Raw genomic sequence first — 26,208 nt, 5'->3', positions numbered from 1 at the left:
GCAGTGAGCTACAGTCACACCACTGCACTCCAGCCTGGACAGCAGGGTGAGATTCTGTCTCAAAAAAAAAAAGAAAGAAAGAAAGAAGAGGAGGAGCTGTAATATTTCCTGTCATTTTAATAGCTAGGAATATTACTTATGATTAAATAACCTAGATTTAAAAAGAATAAACTTGGAAGAATGAGCATTCATATTTAATTCCTAAGTACTTGATGTGGAGTGAGTTTTGTGTGGTGCTTTCCAAGATCTTAGGAGGGACAGCTCCTGGACAGGTGAGAGCCACATGGGGCAGAGTGGTGGAGCCCAGATGGCACTCCCAGGGTTGTGTCTGTGGCAGAGGTCTGCCATCCAGGCCATCCTGTGAGCCTCCTACCAAACACTCATAATATAAAGATGGGGGTGGGGTGCATGGGGCAGTGTAATTCCGAAGAGGAAGTTCATTCTAAGACATCCTTTAAAGATGCCCAGGTCCCTGTAACTGGGAGAGCCAAGCTAAGCACATGCTTCCTGCTCACTTCTCCATCCTTGCCCTCCAGGGCTGGCTCGTGCTGAGGAGGATAGATTTCAAATGCAGTGGGTGCCCCATCCACAACGGAGGTGGGGGTAAAGTGGGAAAAACACCTAGTGTCAAGGCCCGACCTGGGGAGAGTGGGAGTGAATTCCTATTACTGAGCTTGGGCAAGTCACCTGCCTTCCCCATCCCTGGTTCCTCACCTATACCATGGGAAGAGCAGTAGATCAAAGTTGTGAGGACCATGAGTGCTAATAATCTGTTCACTTGGGTGAGCAAAGGAGAAAATGGGCCAGGGCAGGATAACTCTCACCAAATTGCTTTGGGGAAAGTGCAGCTCTGCTGGCTCATGAAAACAAAACAGAAGCTTCCCTGGAAGTTTCAGGCCCACCTGTCCCCTCTCCTCTCCACATGCCTCGCACCCACAGAAAAGGGGTCTCCGTATTGGGAGCCAGCCGAGATGAGCTTGTCCCAGTTTCCTTTGCTTCTTCTCTAAGAAAGATCAGAGCAAACCCACCCCTGTCAACTAAGTTGAATCTCCCCAAGTTACTGTCAGCCTCAGGGTCACTAACTGACTTTGCAGTACAGCCTGGCTCTGTCTTTTCCTGGCTGGGTAACTTTGGGCGAGTGCTGCCACCTCTCTCAGCCTTGCTTCTTGGCCATCTGCAAAATAAATACAGTAGCACAGGATTGCTGTAGTACAATTACTATGATTGGTTTATTGAAGGATTCGGACTTAGCAGTTATTTTGTTAATTTAATTTGCATAATAGCATACATTTTTATATTATTTTATTTTAAACTGGACAGCATTAATCGGATAGTATACATTTTTAATATAATAAAGCTCTATTTATTTAGAAAATAATTCAATCTCTCACTCTTCTAACTGGCCACATGCCCTGTTAAATAGTGAGGTTTCTGTTATACTGATAGCCAGGGGGGTACACAGTTAGGTGATATCCCTCCCCTCTCCACCCACTGTCCCTGCCTGCTGCAGTCAAGGCAGGTGGCTAATGTGGCTAACAAGTGACAAGCAATGCTTCAACATCTCCCAGTCACTCGCCCCAGGATCCAGCATCCTGAGAGTCATTTCTGGATTGCTGGGAGGTAAGGAGAGTTGTAGCATGTGTCACCTGCTCGAAGCCACCTCACTGAACTTGCCCCTGTCTTTTTCGGCAGGCTGTAAAGCGGTTCTTGAAACAAGAGTGCAAGTGCCACGGGGTGAGCGGCTCATGTACTCTCAGGACATGCTGGCTGGCCATGGCCGACTTCAGGAAAACGGGCGATTATCTCTGGAGGAAGTACAATGGGGCCATCCAGGTGGTCATGAACCAGGATGGCACAGGTTTCACTGTGGCTAACGAGAGGTTTAAGAAGCCAACAAAAAATGACCTCGTGTACTTCGAGAATTCTCCAGACTACTGTATCAGGGACCGAGAGGCAGGTAAGTTCCAAAGACTTTCTTCATAGCACCTAATTCTTTCAACAGTTGATACTCCACAATTTAAATGAGGTTCTGTATTTTCAGCCTGCTCTCTTTAGGTTCGAAGCTCATGATCCTTATCATTCTTATTGAAACTGCACAGGGCCGGGCGCGGTGGCGCCTGTAATCCCAGCACTTTGGGAGGCCGCGACGGTCAGATTGCTTGAGCTCAGGAGTTCGAGAAAAGCCTGGGCAACATGGTGAAACTCTATCTCTACCAAAAATGCAAAAAATTAGCTGAGTGCGCATCTGTGGTCCAGCTCCTCAGGAGGCTGAGGTGGGAGGATCGCTTGAGCCCAGGAGACAGAGGTTGCAGTGAGCTGAGATCGCACCACTGCACTCCAGCCTGGGTGACAGAGTGAACTCCATCTCCAAAAAAGAATAAAGAAAAGAAAAGAAACTGCACAGAGAGCTCTCCTAAGCAGCTGGAGAAATGGATTGACAGTGCACAGATTCTGGAGAAATTGAAACCCCACAATGTACGGGGCAAAAAGACAAGATATGCAGATTAGCAAAATTCTTCAGCTTCGGCAGATTCCTAGTTAGTGGACTATGCACACTAGGGAGAGCAGCCCAGCATCTTTCATGTGATCCTGAAGCTGAGAGCACGATACATTAAATTCCACCACTGTGACTGTGGAAAATGGTCCCAGGGCTTTAAATTTAGACTCTTCTGAAATCCGCCCTACTTCACCTTCCCTGCCCTTTTCAATATGCCTTAGAAATTGCCAAAGATAAAAAGCAAGAATTTATCCCCACTCTCTTGGCTATAGGTGGGCAGTGTATAATAAAGGCTGTGTCAGAGGCCCTTCATTTATTAAAGCCACACCATTCCCTTCCAGATGGTACCTTCTCCATCCCTCAAAGAACAGCTGTCAGCCTCAACACCGCAGCTGTCCCACCTATCTGGTTTACACATGTTCATGCTCTACCTCTCACTCCTCCTGATCAACCCTGAGCTCCAGGTTTAGCTCATTCTTTGTAAAGATTCTAGTGCAAAATAAGAATGAGTACAAGTCTAAATTCATAAGAGGTGATGGGAGTCCACAGCCCAAGTCAATTTCTAAGACCTGGTAGAATGCAAAGGAATTCATTATCAGAAAAAAAATCCTCTTAGTGTCTGATTTTTTTAAATTTCAAAACAATTGCAGAGGCACCAATAAAATGGTATGGATGGCAGCCAGCTGTCAATTAGATTGACCAAGAGGCAAGGTTACCAGGGAATGTCACAAGGAAGCCAAAGCCTTTTTTTGCCCCTGAGTGGTTGAATTGCCTTCATGGTTTGATGAGCTAGTTCTCTGCAGCATTTGACCAGGTTGCTACATGCAGCCCAGGGATTAATGACAACTGAACAGAGGACCAGATGCTGTGCCTCACTGCATTCCTGACACACTTTGGGACCTCTAACAAGTCATCCTACCTGTCAGGCCAAAGTTATAGCCAAATCACCATGAAACCTGTGCTTGGATACAGGATTGTCCCAGGGGTCTGACCCCCCTCTACCAGTCACTAGCTGTTTAACCTCAGCCTCCTCACACTGAGCATGGAGGTGCTGCTGTCTTGATCATTGAAGTCCTATGCATTGACTCCTGTGCACTGGGTACTGGGCTGAGATCCTTGCACACATGGTCTTATTTTATCCTCACAGTAGGATCCTTACAGCAGCCCTATGACAGCAATACATTGAAACTTGTTACTAACCAAAAAAAATTGAATAAGAGGTGGCTCCTAGATGATCAACATCAACCAAGAACCACATTCACATCTTATTTTTAAGTCAGATAAGCAACCCTAGATATCACCTTCTCCATTGTACAGATAGAAAAGTGAATGATCTGCTCACGATCTCACTAGTAGGAGAGGGTGGATGTCTGATCCCTTGGCCTGTGCTTTGACCCATTAGACACTTGCCCCTGCCTGCCTCCAAGAACACATATGTGAAAAGGCCTTGGGGAGCAAAAACCTTATTTCAAATATAAGAGGACCCTCTTCCCCAGCATGTCTTTTCTGGTTCTTTGGATTGAAGCAGTTTGCACAGGGAAGCAGGCTGGTGTACCTGAGGAATATGTACTGCCTTAGGTATAACAGGTATGACATTTTTTGTCAATGAAATATAGACCATATATTTTTTTTACCCCACAGAGGTGATTCTGAATCTAATCCCTGCTGCTTCTTCAAGTTACTAAGTTATTCTTGCGTACTCTGCTTTTTCAACTCTTTCAGAAACTGAAGCTCTAAGAGGTTAAAGATTTTCCCTACCCACTTGTGGTTAGTAAGAGGCAGAGCAGGGACTTAAACCTGAGCCTGACTGTCTTGTCTTGTCTCGTTTCGTCTCCTCTTCTCTTCTCTTTTCTTTTTTTGAGACAGTCTCGCTCTGTTGGCCAGGCTGGAGTGCAGTGGCACAATTTTGGCTCACTGCAACCTCTGCCTCCTGGGCTCAAGCAATTCTCCTGCCTCAGCCTCCTGAGTAGCTGGGATTACAGGCATGTGTCACCACGCCCGGCTAATTTTTGTATTTTTAGTAGAGATGGGGTTTCACCATGTTGGCCAGGCTGGTCTCAAACTCCTGACCTCAGGTAATCCACCTGCCTCAGCCTTCAAAGTGCTGGGATTACAGGCGTGAGCCACTGTACCCAGCCCTGGCTGTCTTATCTTTCTTTCTTTTTTCTTTTTTTGAGAGTCTTGCTCTGTCACCAAGGCTGGAGTGCAGTGGCACGATCTTGGCTCACTGCAACCTCCACCTCCCAGGTTCAAGCGATTCTCCTGCCTCAGCCTCCTGAATAGCTGGGATTACAGGCATGAGCCACCACGACTGGGTAATTTTTGTATTTTCAGTAGAAACGGGGTTTCACCATGTTGGCCAGGCTGGTCTCGAACTCCTGACCTCAAGTGATCCACCTGCCTCAGCCTCCCAAAGTGCTGGGATTACAGGCGTGAGCCACCGCACATGGCTGTGGCTGTCTTTTCAACAACCATTTTACTCTGCCTCTCGCTGCACACAGCTGCAGGTACTGGCTTTCTGAAGGAAGCTATATAACTTATTTTCTCTCTTATCTATCTTCTGTCTTAGACAAATTTTAGCTTATCTGACTTTAAAAAATATGAAATTAGTTCTCAGTTGGTGTTGATTAACCAAGATCTACCCTAATCTTTTTTTTTTTTTAGTTGCCAGTTCCAATGTATTGGATCAGATTTCCAGTAAGATTCCTAGATTATTTATAAATTATTTGAACTGTACTTAGTTAATGTCCTTTTTGGCTGAGCCTAAGAAAATGCCAAAGTGGTTGATGCAAACCTTGCAATATTTCTTTTTAATTCTGTTGACCATCAGATGATTATTTTAGTAAAAATATGGTTTAGGATATTTGATATTATGTAAGCACAAGTCCAGATAGTTAAAAAATTTTTTAGTGTATATATTTGGAGTCATATGCAATTAGCCACATGTATGAGATGTATGAGATGCAGGTTTTATCTGAGAAAACCCGCTTCCACCCATATGGCTGCTGAGGGTCTTGCTCTTGGTTATGTGACCAACGGCTTTTTAAAGATGAGGCTTGGCCAGGCACGATGGCTCACGCCTATAATCTCAGCACCTTGGGAGACTGAGGCGGGAGGATCACTTGAGGCCAGGAGTTCAAACTCAGCCTGGGTAACATAGTGAGAGACCCCATCTCTAAAAAATAAAAAATAAATGAAGTTGAGGTTTTATCCTGGCCATTTTCTACTAGAAACTTCTGTAGCATGTGCTCTAGCAAGTCAGTCATCCTGGAGAGAACAGAGTCATCCTGGAGTGTCCTCTAACCTCTGGTTAGTAGAGGCAGGGGGTGTAACAGAGAATCTAAGACCTGTAAGAAGGGGGCTTTCTGCCTTTAACTCAGTGGGATGTGGGAGCCTCTCTCTTCTCCAAATGAAGGTGTTGGGTCAGTGTGTCATCTTCTCAGTCTGCACTGAAGAGCCACCAGCATGCACACATTATTGAGGAAGGACACTACCAAGGCCCCCCAACCCCACCGTGCTAAAAATCCTATTGCATTAGGAAAGGCCTGTTTTCTGGTAAACGAAACTCTCAGATGTTCAAAATGGGCTATCATCCTGGGATAGCCAGGCTCCAAAACAAGTCAAAAGTTTGCAGTCAAATTTAAATCAAGTAATTAATATAGAATTTCTTGTTTTTCATTTTCTCTTTTAAAATCAGCATTAACCCTTCCTGACATTACATCGCATACTGCTCACTCTACTTTGTTGCGGTTGTTTTGTTTGGTTTTGCCTCTTTCTTTGCTTTCCATCATTGCTTTTGTTTTTAAATCATGCACATTTAATATTCAACTTAGTGGGCGCCTTCTACTTGCCAGCACTGGGGAAGCGATGGTGGTGAGCAGGTTGAACATTATTAGGGAATCAGTATTTGGAACTGACTGGCTTTACTCTTGCTGGTCAGCAACTGCTTCCTGTCCAAGGTAGCTTGTTGACTGATGTGAGCTGGCTTGTTTTATCAATTAGGTTTGTGCAACTGATGCAGTCTACAGGTCTGGTCTACTTTTTTCCAAAGGAAATGGCTCTTCAGAAACCTATTGAACCAGCATCTTAGGGAGCTGTTCCCGAAATTATATAAGTTTTTCTGTTTTTCATCATTTTAATTTTTTTATTGCTCTGTTGCCCAGACTGCAGTGGCACCATCATGGCTCACTGCAGGCTCTGACTCCTGAACTCAGGTGATCCTCCCACCTCAGCCTCCCAAGTGGCTGAGTCCACTGGTGCTGCCTCTGCAAGCTTTTCAAACTTAAACACCTCAAAGTTTGAAAAATCAGTGATTTAGGTAGCCTATGATTCCTAATTTTCCCTAATTATTAGGCAAGAAGAAATTCAGGGAGACATGAGTTTTTTTTGTTGTTGTTTTTTTGTTTTTTTTTGAGTACCTGATTTCTTGCTAAGGAAAACTAGATAACTCTAAATAAACCTCTCCCAAAAAACATCTCCCACCATGGCTTGCCCAGTGTAAGAGAGTCATTCTTTCACTTCTAGGCCAGCATCCTCAGGAACCCTCTTTGACTGCAAATAAACAAAATTATTTCAGCCATCAAAGCTTTTGCTGACAGCAGTTACCAAGTCAGCCTCTAGAGAAGTCCTGAAATAACGCTACCAGGCTAGTGAACTTTGATGAGAAAAATTGCAGAGTTGAGACCCCAGGTTATTCCTGGATGGGGACAGACCTAGCTGGAGAAGGATGCGAGAACATTTGTTGAGTTCCTGCTGCGAGTCAGGCCCTGTGCTACACACCTTATGTGCATATTCTCTGACTCTTCAAGGCAATTACCTCATTTATAGAGAAGGAAAGTGAGGTTCCAAAAAGTTACTTAACTTGCCCAAGATGGCATGGCCTGTAAGTTAGAATAAAAACAAAACAACAAAAATCCATACCTTTCTCACTGTGCCACTTACGTCCCAGTGTGTGTGTGTGTGTGTGTGAGTGTGGTTAGGAGTAGGTCCTGTGTGATGAAGAGGCAGCATGAGGACATGGGAACTTTATGGGGTGAGGTGCCCACAAAGAAGGGAGGTCAAAAGTAATCAGAATAAAGCTTCACTCACATTTTGGTTAGGTTGCCTTGAAGCCCTTTTCAATTACAAGCCCCTCAGATTTTCAAAAGTGTCAATGCCTTTGATTGCTCCTAAGAAATAGTAAACTGGCCGGGTGCAGTGGCTCATGCCTGTAATCCCAGCACTTTGGGAGGCCGAGGAGGGCGGCTCACCTGAGTTTGGGAGTTCGAGACCAACCTGACCAACATGGACAAACCCCGTCTCTACTAAAAATACAAAATTAGCCAGGCGTGGTGGCGCATGCCTGTAATCCCAGCTACTCGGGAGGCTGAGTCAGGAGAACTGCTTGAACCTGGGAGGCGGAGGTTGTGGTGAGCCAAGATTGCACCATTGCACTCCAGCCTGGGCAACAAGAGTGAAACTATCTCAAAAAAAAAGAGAAAAGAAATAGTAAGCTTAAAAACCAATTAAGGAAGATATTATTATGGCAAGAACAACAGCAAAAGACATTTTCCTTTAGTCTTCAATTGAAGAAAGTGAGTGCTCTGAGGTTCAACTATAATTACTCCCCCCATGCAGCTCAGAATTGAAGAGTACGTACAACCGTGTGATGTTGTGCATGTGACATTTTGCAGGCCAAATTGGAGGCTAGATCTTGGAAGCTGGACTGTCTGGGATGAGTATCCTGGTGGCTCTATAGTTATCTACTCTGGTTACTGCTCCAGGCATCTGTAAATCAAAGAAGCCCTTAAGGTAGAGATAGGTTCATCTGTAACTAAGGAATGCTGCCGCTCTCCCCTCCAGAGAATGCGTCTGCACCTAATCACAGGCCACTTTCACTAGTTATGATGTAAAAACCCTGACCTGGGCCAGAGGTCACCCTGAGGTCTCCTCTCACACTGCAGGAAACAAGCCACCCTCCACCTCTTCTCCAGTCAAGTTCAAAAAACAAACGGAGCTCATTGTTTAATTTGTTGCCTGCAAAAAACCCAAAAGCCCAGTTGACAACTCCAGGCTGTGAATGGTGTAAGCACCGAGGTATCACATTTTTCCCGCACATAAATCATATTTGGCAAACAGAACTCAGAACCCATGGGTACACAATCCCAATCATGGTTTTCAGAGACTGGTGTTCTCTCATGCCCAGTGGTGTGGCCTACTTTGCAGAAGCTCATGAATGCTGGGATTGTGTCCCACCAGCTGATTAAAAGCAAGGGAACATGTTTTTAATGATTAAACATGATTAAAAATATGTCAGCCAATAGCAATGGGTGGATCTTACTTAGATACTAATATGTGCAGTTCCCTCATTTCTTCACTGCACATTCATTGAGATCCTCCTATGTGCCAGACCCTCCTATAATCACTGGGAATGCGGGGTTGAGGAAAACAGACTCAGTCCTTACTCTCATGGTGCCATCGACTTCGTGGTCCTTGAAGCAGTAGCCAGGCACTGGGACACGGTCTAGGTGCTGGAGAACCCTCACACTGGGGCAGGAAAGTGGTGGTGTTTAGGTTTCAGTCCTTGTTGCATTGCTCTGTTACAAGGTCTTATCTTACATATGTCATTTTGACAAGGTAAAGAATAAGTTATTCATCTCCCTCTGCTTTGAGACTTATAGAAATTCATGAATTGATATCTAAAAGGTGCTAAGATAGCTAGACCAGAAGAGAATTGTAGAAAAAAATGTTTCACTGAGGCTTATAAGTCACCATTTTCATGGGTAGTTATTGATGATGCTGTAGAATTAGTATTAATTACCATCCATTGAGCCCTCTTTTCAAACTCTTAACTGGTCCTTTCTGATTTCAGTTGCTAGTTTCTCCTTCTCCAAATTTTGAAGATCTTCCAGGCTGTCTGAACCCTCTTTGCTCTCTCTCTGTACCTTCTCCCTGGTTTGGTCTCTCCGTTTCTATGGTTTTAAATGCTGTCCCTGTCCTAGTCTGCCTTCTGTACCATCATCCTGTATCCAATTCCCTGCTTGACAGCTTCACCCAGATTTCATACAATTATATCAACCTGCTTCTGCTCAAAACTAGACTCCTGATTTGCCCCGTTCCCTGAAACTTGTTTTCCCCCAGCCCTCCTCATCTCAGAAAATGGTACTGCCTGCCACGCACTTCCGGGGTCAAGCATAAACCTGCGAGTCATTCCTTACACTCCTTCCTTGTCACCTCCATCATCCCGGGTACCACTGGGACCTCTTAAATGTGTCAAGGACCTATCTGCTTCTCCATCCTCACTACCAACTGCTAGATCCAAACAGAGCTATGTTCTTTTGTGCACAGCATGTGCCACAGTGTGTATAGGGAATTTGTATAAACATGTGTTTGTGACCTGCCTGTACCATTGGAGTCCACTGAGGATCCTGTGACGGCAGGAACTGTATCTGCCTTGCTCACTAGTTCCCCAACTCCTAGTACACAAACATGTGTTGAAGTGAATTGAATGGCAAATTATAAAAAAACATAAAATAGTTTCATAAGATTAGCTGCATTCTTCTGTGTGTTAGTGCTGCTTCATAGCTTAAAGATAACGTGGTTCCTTTGAAGGGGATTACTAAGCACGTCTCCACCCAGCACTGCTTAGCTTTTAACTCACAGCCTATGAAAATTCCCATTTAAGCTTAAGTGTCCAATGGAATTTTTCCTCATATTCAGGCACATTCATGAGGCATTTATGGAGCTTCAGATGTTGCTTGCCTAGCTATTCCCCTGGAGATAAAAAGTTTCAAGTGGGCCGGGCACGGTGGCTCACGCCTGTAATACCAGCACTTTGAGAGGCCGAGGCAGGAGGATCACGAGGTCAGGAGATCGAGACCATCCTGGCTAACACAGTGAAACCCTGTCTCTACTAAAAATACAAAAAAATTAGCCGGGCGTAGTGGTGGGCGCCTGTAGTCCCAGCTACTTGGGAGGCTGAGGCAGGAGAATGGCGTGAACCTGGGAGGCGGAGCTTGCAGTGAGCCGAGATTGCGCCACTGCACTCCAGCCTGGGCGACAGAGCGAGACTCTGTCTCAAAAAAAAAGAAAAAAGAAAAAAAAGTCTCAAGTGAACAAATGCATCAGCAGACTATATCTATCACTTTTAACTGGCAGCTGGCAGCAGAGACTCAGTTCTTTTACTCTTGGAGGGGCATTTTTCACTCACTACTATCAGTGGCCTCCCTGAGTAGTTCCTAATTCTCATATTAACACAGCAAAAATAGTTTTCACATCCAATGCTCTTTGATGTTGTAGGCATAATCTATAAATCTGTGTTATTTTTAAAATACAAACTTAGTAGAATTACTATATTTTTAGGATACACTAGAATGTGCCCTAATTTGAATTGACAGTGGTAATCAGATTGAATTGTGAATACTGAAAAAATGATTCTTTTTCTTAAAAAAAGATACTTTTTTTCAGGAAAAAAAGTTTATTTTCTTATTTCTAATTTTTTGACATAGTTTGAACTACTGACAAATACTTTACCAAATAAATGTCCTTTTATCTTTGTATTTTGGAAATAGAAACTACTTATTTCGAATTACCAATTAAATGTGTTGCAAACAAAAGGATGACGTTAAAATACTTTAAAATAACAAATTTGCTTACTCCATTTAAGCTTTCCCCATGACACCTATTTTGTACTGGTAAATCTCTTTTTTAAAGATATGCAAATTTCATATTATTAGGGAAAGAGGCCTGTGTGATCTATAAGGAGACTTTGGTGCTACAGATTGCTGCATATTACTATTTCTCCAATTGGACTAATGGGCAAATTAACTTCTCTGGGTCCCTTAAGAAATGGCTGTTTCATCTAACAATTTCTTAGGTTCCTTTGATTCAGTAAGTGAATGAATTAATTATTAACTAAATTTAATTAAGTTTGCAATAACAGAACCTTAAATTGATACCACAAACTTTCTTGTCATTTTTAATTTCTATCATTTAAAAATGCGCCACGTTTTTGGTATGTGTTTTCCATATACCAAGCAAGATCATTTGAACAGAGCCAAGGTTTAGCTGGTCTGCTGCCACCATGGTGCCTGAAGACTGGGTGACCAGTCCCTGGAGAAATGTGCCCTCATCAGGCAAAAGGAAGGCTGATCTTAATTTTTTTTTTTTCTTTTCCCTGAGACGGAGTCTTGCTCTGTCACCTAGGCTGGAGTACAATGGCCCAATCTCAGCTCACTGTAACCTCTGCCTTCTGGGTTCAAACGATTCTCCTGCCTCAGCCTCCCAAGTAGCTGGGATTACAGGTGCCCACCACCACAGCCAACTAATTTTTGTATTTTTAGTAGAGATGGGGTTTCACCATGTTGGCCAGGCTGGTCTTGAACTCCTGACCTCAAGTGATCTGCCCACCTTGACCTCCCAAAGTGCTGATATTACAAGCATGAGCCACCACACCCAGCCCTGATCTAAATTTTTAAGACACTATTTTTAATGTAATATTTAATAAATCAGCACGTATGTGTTGACCACCTGAGCACTACACAGTATATAGAAGAAAGCATAAGACCCAACCCCTGTCCCTGGGGAGACAAGATGCATGAAAAATGATCAAATATTTCCAAACAGTGCATGAGCCCTGTGGCATGATGTGCATTACAGGCCTAATGAAGGAGGTTAGCTGGGCTGGCAGACCGAAAGTGCTGTACAGAAAATGCTGAAGTAGGCCTGAATCTGGAAGGATGGGAAGACTTCTGATGGAAGGAGTTACAGGAAAGGCCAATGCAGCAGATGAGAGTAACTTTTTGTTTTTGTTTTTGTTTTGAAACAGAGTCTCGCTCTGTTGCCCAGGCTGGAGTACAGTGGCACGACCTTGGCTCACTGCAACCTCCCCCTCCTGGGTTCAAGCGATTCTCCTGCCTCAGCCTCCCGAGTAGCTGGGACTACAGGCACGCCACCACGCCCAGCTAATTTTTGTATTTTTAGTAGGGACAGGGTTTCACCATGTTGGCCAAGATGGTCTCGATCTCGTGACCTTGTGATTCGCCTGCCTTGGCCTCCCAAAGTGCTGGGATTACAGGCATGAGCCATGAGCCACCGTGCCTGGCCGAGAGTAACTCTTATGAGGAAACGGTCTACATGACTGTGACATCAGAAAGTCACCTCAGTGGGACAGTGAAGAGATACCCTAGTTAGCAGGCACAGGTGGAGGACAGTGGGAAATAGCTTTGAGTAGGCTATGGAAAGCCTCACAGAGTCTGACCACAACAACTTTAATTCCATTATAAGATTTGCTAATTTAATGGGACATGCTTTCCTGTGCCAGTCAAACTTTTCTAACTTATGAAAACACTGAATAAAATCATCTAAGTGAAGATACTGTCTTTCCTATGTAGCTTAAGCTGTGCAGTCCAAATGTGAGGAAGGGGTGAGCCTGACCAGTGGATGAATGTGCGGTCTCTAACATTTGCTCTTTAACATACTTTTGTTCCCTCAATAAATCTGTGTCATTAATGACAACATGTAAGTCAACCAGAGGAGAAACAGCCTATTGGATGACAGGCTTAAGTGAATCTTGCTTTATGCCCTAATAGTCAACATATGGGCCTCTGTCATCCTGGAGTGGCAGGAATTTCCAGACACAGGCCTATCCAGAGAGAGGGGATGGGGGGAGAAGGAGGTGAGGAGGAGAGGGAGAGATAGAGACAGAGAGAGAGTAGGGAGAGAAGGGTGGAGAGAGAGAGAGAGAGAGGGAGACTGAGAGAGGAGGGAGCCCTTCCTCCAGGTCCCAGAGGTATAGGTCTGGGAACTATTAGCAAAAACCCCTCTGTTCCTCCTCTGCTGTCAGCAAAATGCATGTTAGTGGAGACAGAAATGTTTTTACACTGGGAACCCTGACTCCATTATTAATTTTATAGCTCTAGAGATGGGATGCTCAATTCTGTAAAGTTCCCTTGGCATTGCCCCACCAAAAGTGTTACATGGTCCCAAACTTATGTGATTTAGAAACTCCAATTCTTTGTCCTTTTTTTAATCTTATGCATTTGTGAGCTCTTGTGAGAGTCGGGAAGAGGACAATACATATGGGCAAGCAAAAGTTCCATCTGGCTGGAAGCAGCTCCTTCCCACAGCACAGACATTGCCAAACCTTAACGACTCTGCCTGGATCTTACAGACACTGGGTTTAGGACGATGATCTCACAATTGTTTGGTATAAAGATGACAAGAAGTTTCTAGTCTGCAACCTTCTGTGTCTGGGGGTTGGGCTCTGGACTCAGGCAGGCCACACATCCTGGGGACACTTCACAAATATAAAGCAAAAGGAAGTCAGAGAAATGAATTTCCAACTTGTCACTTTCCTCTTAGGTGAACTATGTAAATCAAACTGCAATAAGAAATAACATTATAAACCAATATGAATGAATTTGTAGAACAAACATGTTAAATGTGAAGCATCCAAATATATGTTTATCCTTTTAAAGTATCAATTTGGGAGACTCTAATGATAGGATCAGTAATTGAAACTATTTTTAAAATGTCTCTTTTGGAGTATTTTTAAGAGCCAGCTACACTTGTTTTGTAGATACAGCGTGGTACAAATATTTGTCCTATGAAGATCAAGATGGTTGTTGGAAATGGCTCAGAGAATCTTCAAATGAAGTATGAAGAGTTAGGTAGATGATCAGACTGAGTAATTATACTCTTGATGAGATACAAATTGATGCTATTGGCTTCCCTGAACCAGAAGGTTCTGCCTAGAGAGGGCTCAATGTCCTCGGCCTTGGCCACATGAGTGATATATTAAAACCACCTTGAGGGCACACATAATTTGGAGACATACATCCTGGCATTGCAAACAAATTATTCTCATTTCTCTTAAAGGTTACAGGCATCCAGTAGGAATATTAGTATAGGAAACATGCAGCATGAGCAACTGACACCATGTTAACCCAGCCTTTTTTCAGTTTCTTATATAACTTTATGTGTTTTAATTGTCTACAGTATATCACGAGCTGAAGAAAAAGGCCCTCTCCCCAAAAAGTTACAAGTCAGGACCTTTGCAAGTTACTCATTTGATAAAAGAATTAGAAGAGAGTACGGGAAAGATGCTGCTGCACTGGTCACATAATGTTATAAAGCAGGCTGCTTTCTGGTGCCTGGCCGGGCACCAGGACTGGGCACTCAGCAAAGGGGCAGAATGTCACAACTGTCAAGAGCTTGAGCTCTAGAGTCAGGCAAGCCTGCTTGCAAATCTTGTCCTTGCCACCAGCTGCCTGTGTGATCTTGGGCAAGTTACTTAATCTTCCTGAATCTCCATTTCCTCATTTCCAAAATGGTGATAATAATAGTACCTTCCTTATAAGCTTATGAGAATTAAATTAGATAATGTAGGCAAAATGCTTAGCATGGGGCCTAGCTCACATAAGTGCTCCATAAATATTGGCTCCAGTTGTGAACAGAAAGAAAAGAAAGAGAGTGAAAAGAAGATAGAGGGAAAGGAAGAAAGAAGAAGAAGGAATGAGAAAAAAAAAAAGTGAGAAAGGATGAATGAACTTTCACTCCATTCAGCTTGGAAAATGTGAAAACTCACCCTTATGGGATTAAGGCTGATAGATGTAGCTGGGTTTGTTTCCCCAGTGGTTCCTGTTGTGGCCCAAGCAAGGGTGAGTGACTCAGTTAACAAGTTGGTATATTATTTGAGAAAAAACATCTAAAAGTATGTGTCCCAAAGATTTAGAACTAAACAAATAGGCAGATGGTAAAAGTCAGTGGCTCCTTTTCACTAAAACACACACACACATACTCTTGGTTCTTTCTTTCTTTTTTTTTTTTTTTTTTTTTTGAGAAGGAGTCTCGCTCTGTTGCCAGGCTGGAGTGCAGTGGCGCGTTCTCAGCTCACTGCAACCTCTGCCTCCTGGGTTCAAGCAATTCTTCTGCCTCAGCCTCTCAAGTAGCTGGGATTACAGGCACGCGTCACCACACCCGGCTAATTTTTTTGTATTTTTTTTTAGTAGAGATGGGATTTCACATTCTTTGTCAGGCTAGTCTTGAACTCCTGACCTCATGATCCACCCACCTTGGCCTCCCAAAGTGCTAGGATTACAGGCGTGAGCCACCACGCCCGGCCTGCATACTCTTGGTTCTTATATTTTATTGGAAACATAATGGTGATGCTTTCTGTTTTGGAAAGACCAATGGAACAGTATGGCCCTACTGCTATTGATAATAATGAGTCTTTATTGTAATTCGTTAAGGGGAAGTAATGCCAGCGATTTTGTATAGATTCTACACTCTGGAAATGCTCTTTTCAGGGTTTTTATGAAATGGCTCTATGTTCTGCTAAAATGACAGCAAGTGTCAAAACTGCCCTTCTGCCCTACAGCCTGTCATTAAATCTAATTAGATCCAAACCCCCAAACAGGGCCAATTTGTCATCCATCACTAGGCAGCCTCATCCTCCCTTCCAGCTGCAGGGACCACCCTTCCCCTCCCAGTTGGCCCATTCCTTGGTGCCCCTGATGCCTCAGGGGGGCCCGTCACAGCCCCAGGCTGCGACCTCCCTGCTGTTCTCTCATCAGTGGCTCTCAATCCTCAAAAACCCTCTCTCATTTTCCATCTTCTGGGCCCTCATTATGCCCTGTTTGGGCAGCTGGTGGAGAGTGGCATGTTCAGATTGTGTTTTCCAGCATTTTATAACCGAACATGGAACTACTGAGACATCTCATTGCCAGAATCTTTGTTCCCTTTACTGAAACCACTTCTGAGTTCAGCTTTTGTCAATTGTCATAGCTTTGTCTGCTCCTCTCTCTGAGTTCTGATGGTGTTGAGGTCACTACACTGAGCAATCCTTCTGTTCAGACAGTCTGGTTCGGTTTTCTGCATATGGGGGACAAAAGACACCATGACCAGTACAGAAGGCTGAGTCAGACCACAAGCTCAAACCTCGTTAGGCTGTAAGCCACTCAGGAAAGAAAGACCACCACGTTAGATTTCAGTGAAAGACCGACAGTCTGAGTCAGGAACGAGGCACTTCACCTCCTTATCCTGGCCCCCTTAAGCCCAAAGCCCTACGGCAGATAAAGAATTCTAATGCATGGTACGGTATTCTCATTTTGATAAATACAGATCAATAGAAGGGAAGAATGTTTACTGCTGCTCAGGGCATATGGACAATAACAAAAAAGTAAAAATTAAGAGTCACTTCTGGGATGCCAAGTGAGAGCACTTTTCACACCCACTGGGGGTCTAATTCACACCCGTGGCTTCAGTTACCACCACTGTGCAAAAGATTTCTAAACCTGAGTTTTCATGCCCACCTCTCTCCAGAGTCCCAGAGAGTATTTTCAGCAAACATTTCTACCTGAATGCCCCACAGTCACAGCGAACTAAACCTGTTGAAAACTGAATTCATTACCTTTTCTCTAAGCTGACCCCTAACCAAGTGTCCCCCACGTCAGGGAATTAATAGCACCAACAGTCACTCAGGCCAGAACCTGAGAAACCTTCTTGACTTTTCTCATCCTCCCCCAGTCTCCACTCAGTCACCGTGTCCCACAGGTCCTGCCTCCTCACCTTCTCTTGACTCTAGTAACCGCTCCAATTCCCACTACCACTGTCTTAATCCAGGCCGCTCATGTCCTGCCCAGAGTCTGCATTGGTCTCTAACTTGTCTTCTTGTCCTCACTCCAGCCCCCTCCACTTCATTCCAGCCCCACACCCTTGGAGATCCTTCTGAAACACAAATCAGAACATGTTGCCCTTTTGTGTGAAAGCCCTTAATTGCATTCTGTTGCCCTCAAGTTCAAGTTTAAACCCCTTGACCATTCCCAACACAGCTTCCCCTCACCACTCCAGCCTCATCTCCTGACACTCTCCCCTTTGAGTACTGTATACCAGCCACAGGGAACACTTTCCTGCTCCTCACAAGTTGCGGAGCTTTGCTTGTTTCCTGGCCTTGGCACATGCCACCATTGCTTCCTCCTTCTCTTCCTCCTCCTCTTCCTTTTTCTTCTTTCTCCTCCTCCCCCTCCTCCTTTTTCTTCTTTCTCCTCCTCCCCCTCCTCCCTCTCCTCCTCTTTCTCCTCCTTCTCCTCCTCTTTCTCCTCTTCCTCCTCCTCTTTGTCTTCCTCCTCCTCTTCCTCTTTCCCTTCTTCCTCTTCCCCTTCTTCCTTCTCCTCCCTCCCCTTCTCTTCTTCCTCTACCACCTTCTTCTTGTTATTGAAATGTGAAATGCAGAAAAGTGCCCACATTCCATGTGTACAGCACAATGAATTTTCACAAATGGACACACCCACATGACCTGTGCCCAGATCAAGAAACTGAAGGGGCCCACTATTCCAGAGGCATGTTGCACGCTCTTTTTCTCTATTCCCCAAGGAAAATCAGCTCCCTGACTTTAATAGCAATGACTAGTTTTTCCCATTTTTGTACTTTATGTACATGAAAACCTAATCTGAAATGAAAACCTTGTGCAGATATCTACTGCTGCAAAACCTACCACCAGAAAACTTAATGGCCTAAAACAATCTTAAAGTCCCACCCTTGCTCTCATCACCACTCTCGGCCCTGCTGTCTTTCGTCCTCTTCATCACCAAGCCTCTTGAAAACTTTACCTACACTCGCTGTCCCCATGTCCTCTCCTCCACCACATTCATCTATATCATCCACTGAAACTACTGTCATCGAGGGCGCCAGTTACCTCCTCGGTGAGCAGCCAAATTAACTTTTTTTTTAGTCTTTTCCTACTTGACACTCCCTCTACTCCTTAATTCGATGAGTCATCAAGTTCTAGTGGTTTACCCTCTTCAGCCAATCATGTATTTGTCCTGCTTGTTTCTTCACTCAATGTCTCTTGTCTAGACTGTTCCAACAGCCCTCCTCCCTGCCCTAAGCTGCTCTTCCAGACTTACCTTCGCGACATAGTTTTCAGAATTAAAGGTCTAGACAGGTCCACCACCCACCTTGTAATAAAAAGCAAACTGCGGCATGGCATAAAGACCCTTTAGGCCAGGCGTGTGAGGCACGCCTGTAATCCCAGCACTTTGGTGGGGGTCAAACAGGAGGATCACTTGAGTCGAGGCGTTTGAGACCAGCCTGGGCAACATGGCAAGACCCTGTCTCCATAGAAGATACAAAAATTAGCCGGATGGGGTCATGTGTGCCTGTAGTCCCAGCTACTTGAGAGGCTCACGTGGGAGAATCCCTTGAGCCCAGGAGGTCGAGGCTCTAGTGAGCCGTGTTCGTGCCACTGCCCTCGAGCCTGGGTGACAGAAGGAGACCTTGTCTCAAACAACAACAACAGACCCTTTAACCTGTTGCTCCGGCCTCCCTTTCTGTGCTCATTGTCCCTAATACCCTCCCTGAATCAGCAGTCTTTTGTGAACTTGCCCTCAGAATTTCTGCCAGAAGGTTCTATCTTGCCCAGGTTGCTGTTTACCCCGTTCTTTACCTGCAAATCTTCTACATCCTTTACACCTATCTCTAATGCTACCTCCTCTGTAAAACTGCAGTTGATGGATCCTATTTGCTACTATTAATACCAAGAAATATCATTATTATAATATGCTTGGCTCATGCCCTTAGAACATAAGCTCCTGAGGGCAGGATCTTCATTTTTGTTCTCTGATATATCCCATGTTCACAGAACTGTGCCTAGCACATAGTAGTCACTCAATAAACACTTGCTAGATGAAGACATGGATAGTTAACATTTATTGAGCTTATTTTATGCCAGGAACTTTCATGCATTATCTCATTATGTTCTCACCAAAAGCTCTATGATGAAAGAACTATTTTTATTCCAGTTTTGCACAGGAGGAAACTGAAGCTTAACAAGTTTAAGTAACTTGCCCAAGGCCACACAGTTGATACATGGCAAATCTAGGATTTGAACCCTGATTGTCCAAGCTCCAAATAACCTCATTTGACTGCCTTTGAGCTCTCTTTGCTGTGGTGCTTTGCACATGACTGTACTGTGGGTTACAGTAGGTCCTTAGCAAATCAAACAACCCAAAGTAGTGGAAGTATCTCTTTACATATTTAACTCTGCGCCATATAGAGGGTTCACTGAGAATAGGAACTTGGTCCTATTTATTTTATTCTCCCTTGTCCCCCAAGCCCCAAGCAGCTGGCACAGTGTCTTACACATGTTTGTGTTCACTAAATGTTTACTGAATGAAATAATGGGTGTGCTGTGAAGAGGCAGCATTTGGCAGTGAGTCTTTTCTGCATAATCAGTAAATTTTGAGGACTGTCCTGATGGCTGCCTGGAATCCAAGCTGAGCTGCTGCCTCTTCTAACCCCATGCTTCTTCAGCACGATGCAGGCTCGGAGCCATCCCTGGCTGACCCACCCTCCACCCTGACCCCGGCCTTTTGCCATCCTTCCTGTCCTCATGAAGTTCCCCGGCCAGTCTTCCTGCTCTCTGCCGCCAATCATTCTGACCAAGCGCTGCCCCACCCTCTCCTCTTCTTGACCCCGTGCCCTGCTTGAACCTTGCTGCTTCCCTGGTCATCCTGAACAGGCAGGGCAACATGACATTTCTGTAGATAATTCCAACACAGAGCAGACTGTGATAAACAGAGAGACAGTCACGAGGCATTGTCGAGATATCAAAAGGAAGACATTCCTAGTTAAATGATGGAGAAACTAAAAATGAATTAAGTCACTGTCTTTTTCATCCTGATATAAGTTGTTTTGTTTTGTTTTTTAAATAAGAGTTTAGCTTCTCTAGGTTTATCAATTAGGTAGGATTGTTGATAGCAAGCAATAAAACTGGGACAGTTTAAGCCACAAGGGGAAGCTTCTTATAAGGATACAGAGTCTCTAGGAACTCAAATGTTGGAATGCAGTCATGCCTCAGGAAGAAATGGAAGCAGAACCAGAAAATAGTTCAGGATCTGGGCAGCATTTCTTTCCATGTCTTATCTTCACTGTCACTGTACATTTGCTTCATTTCTATTTTTCTGTGGACCTCCTCGCGTCCACAGACCTCACCATGGTGTACAGCTGCCAACAGCAACTGAGTTTTTAAGTGGCAATAGTGACCATCTCTGTCAAAATCACAAATCAACAGGCAATTTACCTGATTGGCCCAGCATAAGTCAGGTGACTGCCCCTGGTCCAATCATTGGTCACCAGTGAGCAGGGTGATGTTATACAACATGGCTGCCAGGTGCCCATCTATGTGGGGGAGGAAGTAGAAAGGATCATGCTAAGCCAAGCATACTCTCCCAAAATGTCTACCACGCTTTGTTCTGTTGTCTGATAATGTGCTTATAAAAGAATTCTGAGTGCGTCCCCAAAGTAGAGTAAATGAATAGGCTTTCTAGCTTTAAAATTATTAAGTGCGTCCTCAAGAGTAGAGTAAATGAATAGGCTTTCTAGCTTTAAAATTATTTTTCAGAAACAAATACCTAAATATGGATTGCCATTTAGCAAACATCACCCTGATTAACTAAGACAATGTTCCATTGGTAATTCCTAGCAGATTTTCTATGCCAATTTTGTTTATTGAAGGCCTTGAATCCTGGCTTCACCCGGGACCTCACACACATCTACATGTCCTGCTAAACTGTAGCAGGAGAGACAGTTAATATGATAAACCTGGTGGGGCCTTTCTCCTTCCCCAGGGTCTCACACAAATGATGCCCACGTCTCCTCTTCAGAACCAGAGTTCTATTCCCTTTCTAATAAGCCAGTGTAATCAGGTCTAGGGAGATAAAATTCCCTCCCTTTGAGGGCTCCATGCCCTGACAAATTTCAAGAGAGCTAACCTTGGACACTGCTTCCTTAATGTGGTTTGACGCAGGGAGACGGAGCCAGGATAGATCCTTCTTTTATTCTGATCTGGCTCTGCTCGATCAAGGATCCTTAAATTCAAGGCTGGGTAAGGATAATCTGAAAAGTCGATCCAACTCAGAAGTGGGAGAGCTGGATTCAGGGTGTCTAAGGAAATCCAAAGTTTCATGATCACCTTTTTGGGACTCGGCCCTCTCAGCACCACTGCACTCTCTGCAGCTGGCATAATGGGATTTGCACACATGGCATGAGGCTGTAGGGAGAGAGGGTCAGGGCTCTGTCCTAGAGGATGGACCTCGTGACTCCTCCTCTGGAGGCATATTGGATTCCACCCAGACCTTTTCAGTAACACTCCCTGGCTTGTCTTCCAGGCTCCCTGGGTACAGCAGGCCGTGTGTGCAACCTGACTTCCCGGGGCATGGACAGCTGCGAAGTCATGTGCTGTGGGAGAGGCTACGACACCTCCCATGTTACCCGGATGACGAAGTGTGGGTGTAAGTTCCACTGGTGCTGCGCTGTGCGCTGTCAGGACTGCCTGGAAGCTCTGGACGTGCACACATGCAAGGCCCCCAAGAACGCTGACTGGACAACCCCTACATGACCCCAGCAGACGTCACCATCCACCTTCCCTTCTACAAGGACTCCATTGGATCTGCAAGAACACTGGACCTTCGGGTTCTTTCTGGGGGGATATTTCCTAAGGCATGTGGCCTTTGTCTCAACAGAAGCCCCCTCTTCCTCCCTGGGGGCCCCAGGATGGGGGGCCACATGCTGCACCTAAAGCCTACCCTATTCTATCCATCTCCTGGTGTTTTGCAGTCATCTCCCTTCCTGGTGAGTTCTCTTTGGAAATAGCATGACAGGCTGTTCAACCGGGAGGGTGGTGGGCCCAGACCACTGTCTCTACCCACCTCGACTTTTCTTCTTTCTAGAGCAGTTGGCCAAGCAGAAAAAAAAGTGTCTCAAAGGAGCTTTCTCAATGTCTTCCCACAAATGGTCCCAATTAAGAAATTCCATACTTCTCTCAGATGGGAACAGTAAAGAAAGCAGAATCAACTGCCCCTGACTTAACTTTAATTTTTGAAAAGACCAAGACTTTTGTCTGATGAAGTGATTTTACAGCTACCACTCCTAGGGGTAATTGGTAATTACCTGGAGAAGAATGGCTTTCAATACCCTTTTAAGTTTAAAATGTGTATTTTTCAAGGCATTTATTGCCATATTAAAATCTGATGTAACAAGGTGGGGACATGTGTCCTTTGGTACTGTGGTGTGTTGTATCTTTGTAAGAGCAAAAGCCTCAGAAAGGGATTGCTTTGCATTACTGTCCCCTTGATATAAAAAAATCTTTAGGGAATGAGAGTTCCTTCTCACTTAGAATCTGAAGGGAATTAAAAAGAAGATGAATGGTCTGGCAATATTCTGTAACTATTGGGTGAATGTGGTGGAAAATAATGTAGTGGATGGAATATCAGAAATATATCTGTACAGATCAAGAAAAAAAGGGAGAATAAAATTCCTATCTCATATTATGCATGTGACCCATGGAATCTCATAACTGAAATGACTTGAAGGATGAAAATTTTGGGGATACAAGATTGGTGAACTAAAATGCTGACAGAGAGGTTTCCAGAGCTAACTCATGCCTGGGCGACCTTACAATAAGCAGATGCCTGAAAGAAGTCGGCCATGTCCGCCGTCTGCTAATGCCCATCACCCTTCAAGCCCAGTTTAAAGACCTGTCATATTTAATTGTATTTATTTGATGCTTACAAGATGATGTGCTACTGTAGCCTAAAGCAAATGACACATAGCATTGCTTATAAAGTTGGTAACCCTGCTATATTATATTGCAAACAAGTCATAACTTGGAGACTATGTTTAAGGGACTCAACTGTAATTATGGGAGCATCAGTATGCAAATAGTGGTTGGCTTCTGCCATCAGCCAAAAGATGACATTCAGGGAAAATGGAGAGGCTGCCTGCACCATTTTTTTATATTAAATGAAAGAAAGGTGAAATAGCTACTTCTCGTCTTCTTGAAAAATTTGGTTCTTATTCTGTATATGACTTCCTTACAGTGCTACATTAACAGGATATTTCATTACATGCATCTGGTATCAAATTATTGGTGCTTCCTCATTCTTTAATACTGTACAGTAAGGCCATTTAGACTGAGACTCGTGGGAAACAACCCACCAGAGTACTTTGTCATAGTTGACATTTGCCTCCAGCCCTCTTAAAAATGTCAGAATTCATCCCCTTTCCCTCATTCCCAAACCCCCAAATTGTTGTCTAACTTTTTCAAAGTTTCTCTTTCCTCCTTTTATTCTATGGATTTGGATGGTGGGAACAGTGGAATGACAGTAGCTGCTCTGAGCTTGGTGTGAAGAAGGCCAGGCACGTGGGCAGCTGCTCAGTCTTCAGTCACACTGAAGGTTGGTGTGAATTCAGGAGAGTGCGAAGGCACTTCCATGGGGGTCCCACAGCCATCAGCCCTTCCTCCTGCTAGATGAACTGTGAAATCATCAATCCAGGCTGTGTTTCAAATTGGAAAGTATCTTAGGAGACATCTCAGCTTCCTTCAGTTTGGGAAATTGAGACCAAGAGAGGCGAAGGGATCAGTGCACATATCAGGCAGTGCCCAATGCTCCATCATAAATAGGACCACACTCTGAGTGTTTGAGATAGTGTAGGACTTTATCCATTAAATGAAACTAGTTTCTCCCAGAATTAACTCAGTGGATTTTAAATAATTTTAGCTTCCAATGGGGTGTTTGCTGCTTTTTTTATGCCCAGGATGTTTAGATCTGACATTGTTTTTATGCTGACATATATCCCTCCTGGTAAGTAGCAAGGGGACAAGGCATATCCACGTAGGAACCTACATAAATTGTCCTAATCCATAAGGGAGATTATGGCAACCATCACCAAGTGGCAGTGGGTCCTGCCACTGAGGAGGGAAAAAAAAGAGAATGAAATATTGATACTGGCATTTACTTCTGAAAAAGGAAATGTCTATTGTTTGGGGAAAAAATTACAAAACAAATGAAGATAATTTTAAACTCCTTTGCCTTAGAGCTTGGTAAAGGATCAGTATTCCAGGAACCTGAAATACACTGAAACTCTGAATTATCTGAGGCTTTTAAGGGGAATATATGGCACAAATTAGCCAAAACGAAATAATTGGGAAATCCCCTTATAAATTCCCTCTTTATTAAAATCTTATTATAAATTGAAGTTTTCTAGGTCCAAGATAATGTCCATTAATTTTCTACACTATCTGAAAAAGTTCCCACAATAGGACATAGACTAGTTCACTGGAGTTTTCTACAATAAAGATATAATCTGCACGTGACCCTGAGACTGAGCATATGAGTTGTTTTCTTCAACAGATTTGGTTCTATAAGTTGGTTCATGGTGCTGACTGATATTTGTCTGTATTCTCGGAACACACTTTGTCAATGTGCATTCAGTTTCAGCATCTTGGGTAGCCCCCCAAGGCCTGAAAGAGTTAATGCTCTGCCTTAAGAGATCGATTTATCCACTCAAGTGGCTTAAGCTCAAGCACACTAGTCCCCAGTGCCGTGACCACACTAAGCTCTGGCTCTGTGCCCCTCAGGGATGAGAGAGAGCTCTGGCATGTTACTGGACTACAGATGTCTCAGAATGGAAGCAGGAGAGGCGTAGGGCACCCCAGAATGCTATCTGCTCTCCCTTCTCCAGGTATCACCAGATTGAAATAAACACCTGAAAAGAGGGATCTATCATGTGGCATCTGGGTGGGACCAGATGATGGGAGAGGACGTGAGAGGGAAAGAACTTGCTAACTTTTGCCAGGTGACTGGCCAAGCTTGGTGATCAAGGGCAGTGGCTTTTTCCAGGCCGGGCACAGTGGCTCACGCCTGTAACCCCAGCACTTTGGGAGGCCAAGGCGAGTGGATCACTTGAGGTCAGGAGTTTGAGACTAGCCTGACCAACATGGTGAAACCCCGTCTCTACTAAAAATACAAAAATTACCCGGGCATGGTGGTGGGCGCCTGTAATCCCAGCTACTCAGGAGGCTGAGGCAGGAGAATCACTTGAACCCAGGAGGTGGAGGTTGCAGTGAGCAGAGATAGCGCCATCGCACTCCAGCCTGGGTGACAGAGTGAGACTATGTCTCTTAAACAAAATGGGGGGTGGGGGCCGGTGGCTTTTTCTGCTTTTGTTGGTAACCCCCACATTTCTTCCTGCTGTCATTTCCCTGTCCCTACATTCAGCACCTACTTCCTGAGCCATCATGAGGCCCACTGGGCTCAGGGACCGAAGCCATGGCTCAGATTGTCCACACCTATTGTGTAGCTCTGTTCCAGGCAGCCAATATTAATTTCAAGAGGTGTTTTGAAATGGTCACAACTGTATTCTTTTTTTAACTAGAATTATTACAAAGTCTGAAAAAAAAATCAGGCATTACATTTCTTTTTCAAAGAAGGTAGCTTTAAAGTCAGAAAATCCAGTTTCACATCGACGTTTCTAGGCCATATTAATTTATGAAGGAACCTCACATCAACTCTAACAGACCTAAAGCAGGGCTGTCTCCGAAGCGGACAACATGACCGTGCATGCGCTCTCCTGGCCGGCTTGTTCAGGCTGGGGTATTGTTATTACTTCTGGGTTATTAAAAGCTGGCCCGGGGCTGTTGTCTCGCTCAGCTGAAAAACATTCATCTCTCCTCTTGCCGACTCTCAAAATAAAGGCTCAGAGGGGTGTCCAGTGGACCAGAACCATTCTTTTGTGTCTATTTACTGTACTTCAACATGGGTTTCCTTATCTTAAGAGCAAGAGTTGTACTCAACAAATAAACCTTGCCAGTTCCAAAGCTGGTAAATAGCTTTTGTCAGGTCCACACTGAACCTCTGAAAAGCAATCTGCTGGTGCGAGCTGACAGCTAAGCT

General features: G+C 44.3%; 1 protein-coding gene across 2 annotated transcripts in view; it reads left to right on the top strand.

The window, feature by feature from the left end:
- Positions 1–23,399, top strand: part of WNT2 (Wnt family member 2) — a 47,245-nt gene extending 23,846 nt beyond the window's left edge. For both annotated transcript variants that reach the window (XM_055283786.2, XM_063642164.1), the window contains exons 4-5: positions 1,693–1,957; positions 21,643–23,399. In XM_055283786.2, the coding sequence (XP_055139761.1) occupies positions 1,693–1,957; positions 21,643–21,872 (495 nt within the window). In that variant the 3' untranslated portion in view covers positions 21,873–23,399. The remainder of the gene's footprint in view (positions 1–1,692; positions 1,958–21,642) is intronic.
- The last annotated feature ends 2,809 nt before the right edge of the window (positions 23,400–26,208 follow it).

The sequence above is a fragment of the Symphalangus syndactylus genome, chromosome 6 (genome assembly GCF_028878055.3).
Source record: "Symphalangus syndactylus isolate Jambi chromosome 6, NHGRI_mSymSyn1-v2.1_pri, whole genome shotgun sequence".
NCBI classification, from domain to species: domain Eukaryota; kingdom Metazoa; phylum Chordata; class Mammalia; order Primates; family Hylobatidae; genus Symphalangus; species Symphalangus syndactylus.
Note: the sequence above shows the minus strand (reverse complement) of the source record. Positions and strands in the feature narration are given on the sequence as shown.